This window comes from Cibotium barometz, chromosome 28 (assembly GCF_041138505.1).
Source record: "Cibotium barometz isolate CiBa-2024 chromosome 28, ASM4113850v1, whole genome shotgun sequence".
NCBI classification, from domain to species: domain Eukaryota; kingdom Viridiplantae; phylum Streptophyta; class Polypodiopsida; order Cyatheales; family Cibotiaceae; genus Cibotium; species Cibotium barometz.
Window position 1 is genome coordinate 48,116,089 of NC_141073.1, and position 7,985 is coordinate 48,124,073.

Genomic DNA, 7,985 nt, shown 5'->3' on the forward strand with positions numbered 1-7,985 from the left:
AATTTTGTATGACAATACAGTCTAATAGCTAATATAAAAATAAACATAATATTACTATAGTCAATAAAATATAAATACATAATTAAAAACTATTTTGTATGACAATACAATCTAATAGCTAATATAAAAATAAACATAATATTACTATAGTAAATAAAATATAAAAACATAATTAAAATTTAAAAACATAACAATTTAAAACTATTTTTGATCAATGATAGTCTTATAACAATCAAAAAATAAAATATAGGAAGAATTTCTATTATAGAATAATACATGATATTTAGTTTTGAAATATTGTATGACAATATAGTCTAATGGCTAATATAAAAGTAACATGTAATTTTAAATATATAAATAGAAGTTAAATACATAAATAATTTATACGTGGATATAATAAACAATGTGTACAGATGAATCTCCTCTCTCACACACACTCTCTCTCTCACACATGCACTGACAGGCACGACAACATCATCATCAACCACAACGGCAAGAACGATGATGACGACAACGACGACTGCAACAACAACCTCAACAAACAATAACAACATACCCTTGTAGAAAATTTGTTTGCGCACTTGTTTAAGTCTTGCATTGCGACATCTTAATTAGATGCCAGTATAAGATGATGAAGAGGTAATAGAACAGAGCACGTAGTCTCATTATACATGGAACTCTTGATATGAGAACGATATGAAAGTAGCTGCCTCATGCCGGAGTAGTATTCCTTGATCTTGGTTGATTGGGCTACTAGAGACAGCTGCTGCTTGAGATTTTCTTTCGGTGTTCTTATTATTAGGAAGCTGGAGTGAGGTCGTCGTTGTAGTATACATGAATGACTGGGATGTGATGGTCGGCGGGCAGTCCTAGTGATGTGAAAAGGTGGGATTCATCTGGGACTCCATTCTCTGCAAGTGTCTTGTCCATGTTCAAGTCAGAGAAGATCTTGTCGTGGGCGGTGCTTATGCCCTTCCATGTATAACTCTTTGCGTGGGAGTTACGGCTCGCATAGCGCTCAAGGATTTCTCTGATGCTCTCCTCGCTAGGCACCTTAATTCAACACCATTCGACACCAGTGTCAAACTATAATTATGCATTCCAAATTCCCTAATTAATTATGTCTGGACTCTGAGCAGTGCATACCTCTAACGGCGCTTCCAAGCCGGTAAGCACATTCTTTATGCGCACCAGGTGAGTGTTTCTGCTCACCCTTCCAATGATGTATTTGCTGTCCTTCCACCATGGCAATTCATGGCTACAATCCCAATCCGTCCGTGGGCTATCTGGCGGTGGTATATGTATGAATCTACCCTAACCACAAAAGCATTGGAAAGTAAAGACGTGGAGAGCGAGGAAATCCATGCATAATCGTCGTGACACATATACATGTGTAGTCTAAATATGGGCCACCTTAGCCTTTACGATGCAGCGATTTGGCTACACATGAAGACATTACCAAACCTGAGGAGTATGATAGGTGCGGAGCTTGGTCATTGGATCAACACATGTTTTGACGTCGCCGGTTGCAGCGTCGAACCAATGGCTGATATCACCTCCGGCCTCCACGAGCAGGGGCTGCGAGATTAATTACAAGACGATCAATGAGGGTATTGTGATACGATCATTAGGAGCCTAATCAGCAGGCCGTGAGGTGGCCGATTCCCATCAAACTTAAGGTGCCGTTGGTTTAATTTATTAGTGATATACCTTGGCTAGATGGGGCGGCGGATTGGCAGAGATAAGTTGCGAGATGTCAAGCACGTTGCCCATCACGATGACCCAGCAGTCGGAATGCAGGCAGTGCTCTCTCACCTCTGCCGCCGTGTACCATCCGCTGCTATTCCTGAGGCCAGGCATTATCGTTGCATTGGAAAATTACTCTGATCTCTACGAACCAAGAAATTGGTCACCTGGCACCTGCTGCCAAAACATTAGAATAAATTAGCCCGACTTGTACAGCGGAGATGATTCATGCAGCATCTTGCGCCCGTTTTCTGTGCAAATCCTGAACCGTTATGCTGCGACCCCATTAGTATTACCGCAACCCGTTCACACATTTTGTGTGTAGTAGATCATCGCAAAAAACAAAAAACAAAACAATAGTGGACAAACTCCCAACTACATATACAAAACCGAACCAAGTGCTTAATTCACATTATCGTTTTCTTTGTTACTCTCCACCTTCCATGCATCCCTTATAGAGAAGGAGACATTCATAAAGGAATAAGCTGGATATCCTATATATATATATATATATATATATATATATATATATATATATATATATAGAGAGAGAGAGAGAGAGAGAGAGAGAGAGAGAGAGAGAGAACGCAAAAGTGCGTGCAGGTGATCGAGAGAAGTAATCCGCTACTAAGTGGTTTTCAAATTATCTAAATGGGCATATTCGGATTTCCTACTAAGAAAGGTTTGAGTTGAATTCCTATTGAGAACATTTTTATATATATACAAACCTTACGCAACCTTAGCTTTTTCTACATATTCAATTAATGTGTGACATGTGGGTGCAAAACATTTCCTCTCTTTAGCTTTTCAACTGTTCTAGGGCAAGCTTAAAGTTTATAACACCGTGAGCTTCATCGGTTACTCATAAGGATGTCTATAGGTGATAGACTATGCTTGTCTAGCCATAATTGAGTTCCTTAGCTCCATTTTGTAAGGACATTTGGACTCAAAAAGGGACCCTCTAACAAATTCCATGTCAGTAGCTATTTGTTAAAAAAATGGGTTGATGGTTAAACTTTTTACAAATCAAATCAAAATTTATCAAAGATTGTAGATTGGGAATCTACTCTTTGAATGATATATAGCATGATGGGTGATTTTGCATATTCAAGAAGTTCCCAAATAGGTGATGATGTGGCATTATAACATCATCACCAATTTGGGAACTTCTTAAATATGTAAAATCACCCATCAATGATGTATATCATCGGAAAGATCTTGAAGAGTAGATTTCCAATCTACAATCTCTAACAAATCACTACAATACACCACCTCCGTAGTGACGCCTGTTTTTGTCGCTACTACACGTGTAGCTTTAGGCATCGCTATGGTGCATTGCTTATGTGACACCCATAGTAAGACATCTAGACGTCGCTGAAGTGCTTAAAGGGCATCGCTTAAGCTATGCCTGTAGCATGGCTTAAATGATGCCTACTGCATGGGAGTCACTTAAAGACGATCCATTCAATGCATCGTTGAAGCAATGACAAGCAATGCATAAGTGACGTCTAACGGCTATTTTACTGGATTGAAAAATTGGCATAATAATGCGACGGTTCTCTCTGTCTCTCTCTTTCTCTCATTACATTACTTCTCTTTCTCTCTCACACACACACATACAATATCAAAGTACTAATTTTCTCTCTCTCTTTCTATCTCTCCCTCTCTCGACTCGAATTGGATCAAGCACATATTAAAGAACTCTCTCTCTCAAAGGTCGAGCACATGAGTGAGCAAAGATCAGTTCAACATGGTGGATTATAACATCGTTAGGCACATAGTTATACTTCAACAATTTATAGTTGTGCATAAAGTTGAACAAAAGTAAAAGCTCATGTAAATATATATAATCGTACAAGAGTACAAAGTATATAAAGTGATCAAATGTCTACAAATAGTAAAATATGATGAGTACAAATGGTAGAATGTAAGGGTAGCATAGTCAATTTAATCCTATACTAATGTTGTGGGTAATAGTATGTATAGCTATGTACAACGCCTCCAAATACAAAATGGGGCTTGAAACAAGCTAGGGATCTAGAGAAAGGAGAAGGAAGGCCTTCTAGTCTCCATGATTTGTACCCTCATCGTCCCCTCGCATAGGCTACTCTGTCGATGTATATTTGCACCCACCAGTGGCACTCTGTCCATCTACCTCTGTCATGTCCTCATCGCCGTGTAACTCCTATGGTTGAGAAAACTTAATTACCTAATGTTTGAATACTTTAATTAGAAGTCCAATCACATTTAATCAAGATTACTTACAAAAGTAGATGGTGGAGGTAGCTGGGTCTTCAGATGCCTATAACCCTGACAGGTGGCCATCTCTATGTCCCGAGGAGTGGGCTCGTGAGTGACCATAGTCCTTCACATGTTATTTAAAAAACACATGAGTTATCGGTTGATTTAAAAAACACATGAGTTATCGGTTGATATAAAGAACATATTCAATACACACCTACATGCATGTATAAGACCAAATGTAAATCTTCTAATAATTACTTACAAAAGTGGCAATAAAGCCCTTCTTACTCATCCTACCAAGATGTGATGTATGCCTAGACTATAGCCTAACTCGTGCTGCATCCTATAAACATACATTTGGAATAAAAAAACATGTATACATAGACCTAAGATTTAAGACAGACACTAGTACATAGCTAGAGATTAAACATTACATACCTTCTACCAATCCCAATGTGTCATGAGTCGCATCTCTCACCAAAAGTGTTACAAGGACCAAGGTACATGGAGAATTGATTAATTCACAAATTAATAAATCACAAAAATAAATCAAAGATACCATATCATAACTCAAAAGCATAACATCAGAGAATACAAGATTGGGTACAATCTCTCCCCTCATGCGTGTAGCTCCACTTCCACAACATGAGTATTTTGACAATTGTATTCAATAAATAGCCCAAGGAGCTATTAATAGTTGTGCATACAAAATTGGGCTTTGTTTTTCCACTTTTTACAAAAATATCTCAAGCACTAGAGCTTGTTCATACACTAAGTGTAAATAATCAAAACTCTTCTAACCTATGTGCTAGGAATATAGGAACGCCATGCACAAGCGTGCATAAATAATTTGTATAGACATTTGGCACATTGCCAACAAAAATTGAAAAGATGCAGGGGGGAAGAGAGCTTGAGGTCTTGCAAGCACACACACACACTCACAAAACCCTAATAGAGAACACACAAGTTGAGAGGCTGAAAATCTTCTTCTTCTCTACTCAACACTCAACACACCATATACAAAGATAAGAGTACACAATAATATGAAAGGTACTCAACCAATACATACACGGGTTCTCTATAGTGTGAACCCGACTAAATGAGCTGGCGCTATAACTATGCCAGTCTCTAGAATGGCTGTCACACAGCCTGTCATCCCACTGGCCGCATATCACCCAAGATCTCACCAACCATGCCAGTGGTGTAAGTGTGGGGCCTATCCCCCAGGCGGGTCATCAGTGTCCACCGCCTCACTAGAGCTCGATATCTCAACACTCCCCCTCGAGCTCAACTCCATCTCATGTACACCAAGCGAAGCTCTGAATCTGCGGAGCTTCTCTGTACCCAATGCTTTGGTGAAGATGTCAGCTACCTAATCCTCTGTGCTGACATAAACAAGGTCAAGGTCTCCTGCCAAGACCTTCTCTCTGACAAAGTGGTAGTGGACCTCTATGTGCTTCGTACGAGCATGAAAGACTGGGTTCCTGGCCAACTGTATACTGCTAATGTTGTCACAGAAAATGACAACTTGTCTATCCACTGATAGACCCAAATCTGCAAGTAGATTTCTCAACCAAGCTACCTCACATGCTACCATAGCAGCTCCTCTGTACTCGGCCTCTGTACTCGATAGAGCAACCGTAGGCTGCTTCTTGCTGCTCCAAGTCACAGCAGCACTCCCCAAAGAAAACATGAATCCACTGGTAGATCTTCTGTCTGAGATACTACCAGCCCAATCAGCATCTGTGTACCCATGTACACATATCTCTATCCCAGTCTCATAGAATAGTCCACAATGCAAAGTAGACCTCACATACCTCAGTATGCGTCTGACTGCATCCAAATGCGGTTTCCGTGGAGCCTGCATAAACTGACTCACCAACCCAACAGCATAGCTCAAATCTGGTCTGGTGATCGTCATGTAGATCAAACTTCCTACTATGCTCCTATACATAGTAGGATCCTCCAAGATCTCTCCTGAGTCTGCACTCAACTTGCCATTCTGATCCAATGGCACGGAAATAGGCTTACAGCCTGTCATACCATACTTGGACAACATGTCCAAGCCATACTGTCTCTGCAGTAATCCAATACCATGTGGTGACCTAATCACCTCAATGCCTAAGAAATATCTGAGCTCCCCCAGATCCTTCATCTCAAACTTCTGTCTTAGCAAGACCTTTACATCAAAGATCTCTGCATCATGGTCCCCCGTAATGATCAAGTCATCTACATAGATGACAACAAGCACAACCCCTCTATCACCATGTCTCACATACAATGAGAAATCTGCATTGGCTACATGAAAGCCAATAGTGACAAGATATTCAGAAATCTTGTCAGACCATGCTCTTGGTGCTTGCTTTAAGCCATACAAGGCTTTCTTCAACCTGCAAACATGCTCGGGGTGACCCACATCCTCATATCCAGGTGGCTGCAACATATACACCTCTTCTTGCAAATCCCCATGCAAGAATGCATTCTTTACATCCATCTGATGTAAAGACCATTGCTTTGACGCAGCCACTGCTATCACAACTCTCACCGTTGCCATCTTGGCAACTGGGCTGAAAGTTTCCTCATAATCAATCCCATATGTCTGCGCATATCCTTTGGCTACCAATCTAGCCTTGTACCTGTTTATGCTACCATCACTGTTATGTTTAACTTTGTATACCCACTTGCATCCAATGGCTTTCTTGCCTTCTGGCAATTGCACTAAATCCCAAGTTTCATTTCCATAAAGTGCATCCATCTCCTCATCCATAGCTTTCTCCCAATTCACATTTCCAACAGCCTCATCAATGCATGTGGGTTCAACAACCTGCACAACCTTTGCCATATATGCATAGTGATGTGCCACATAACCATCATATGTAAATCTCTGCACAGGGTTTTTCACTCTCCCTGATCTTCGCAGCTTTTCATTCATGGCCTCCATAGCCTTCTTTACACCAGGTGTTCTCATAGCCGGGATCCCAAGCTCCTCATCAAGGCTCATATCCGAGCCACTAGACTCTCCATCAACATGAGAATGACCTGCAGAAATGTCAGGCATACCAAGGGGCTCAACCACTTTCTCTTTTCCTTTACGTGATGTACTAATCACATTTGCAGGGCTGGTATTATGACGTAGCCTGCCACTCCATGGTCTATCAACAGACCCACTAGATGAGGACTCTCCTGGTCCACTCAAAGACTTTGATTGCTGACCTGCATTCTGTGCAACCACACTTCCACTCACATCAGCCCCAACAGCTTCTTTTTCAGCAGCATACCAGCTGCTCATCTCATCAAACACAACATCCCTGCTTACCCTCAACTCACGTGTAGCAGGGTTATAACACCTGTATCCCTTTTGCTCAAGGGAATATCCAATAAACACACATTTTTCAGCTTTCGGATCCAGCTTAGTTCTCAGCTCATCTGGCACATGCACATATGCAATGCATCCAAAAACTTTCAGATGAGACAAATCTGGTTTTCTGCCAGTAAACCTCTCCTCTGGAGTTACATCATGTATGGCTGCAATTGGAGTCCTGTTCATGATGTATACTGCTATAGAAACAGCCTCAGCCCAATAGCAATGCGGCATATTCTTCTCTTCCATCAATGCTCGCGCAATCTCAGCAATGTGCCTGTTTTTCCGCTCAGCAACTCCATTTTGCTGCGGAGTGTATCTGCATGTAAACTGTCTCCGAATACCATTCTTCTTCAAGAATTCAGAGAACTCATTGGAGAAGTACTCTCCCCCTCCATCTGACCTTAGGCACTTTACATATTTTCCTGTTTGCTTTTCAACCAAAAATCTGAAATTCTGAAAGTGAGTGAACACCTCACTCTTCTCCTTCATGAAATATACCCACACTTTCCTTGTGTGGTCATCAATGAAAGTGACATAGTACCTGCAGCCTCCCATAGACATGGTCTTCGTAGGACCCCATACATCTGAATGCACAACATCTAGTGCATTTCTGCTCACATATCTGTTACGT

The 7,985-nt window shown here is 40.9% G+C and overlaps 1 protein-coding gene across 1 annotated transcript; it reads right to left on the reverse strand.

Moving 5' to 3' along the window:
• Positions 1 to 628: 628 nt before the first annotated feature.
• Positions 629 to 1,860, reverse strand: LOC147622880 (uncharacterized). Its single transcript, XM_086822717.1, has 4 exons — positions 1,711 to 1,860; positions 1,465 to 1,578; positions 1,147 to 1,314; positions 629 to 1,053 (listed from the first exon to the last, which is right to left on the reverse strand). The coding sequence occupies exons 1-4, from the start codon at positions 1,858 to 1,860 to the stop codon at positions 799 to 801; spliced, it is 687 nt and encodes a 228-aa protein (XP_086678843.1). The 3' UTR covers positions 629 to 798.
• Positions 1,861 to 7,985: the final 6,125 nt, after the last annotated feature.

Coding starts and splice junctions, on each gene's coding strand:
- LOC147622880 (XM_086822717.1), bottom strand. CDS start 1,860: ATGCCTGGCCTCAGGAATAGCAGCGGATGGTACACGGCGGCAGAGGTG. Junction 1,579..1,710: donor CGCCGCCCCATCTAGCCAAG/GTATATCACTAA, acceptor TTAATCTCGCAG/CCCCTGCTCGTGGAGGCCGG. Junction 1,315..1,464: donor GCACCTATCATACTCCTCAG/GTTTGGTAATGT, acceptor TTTTGTGGTTAG/GGTAGATTCATACATATACC.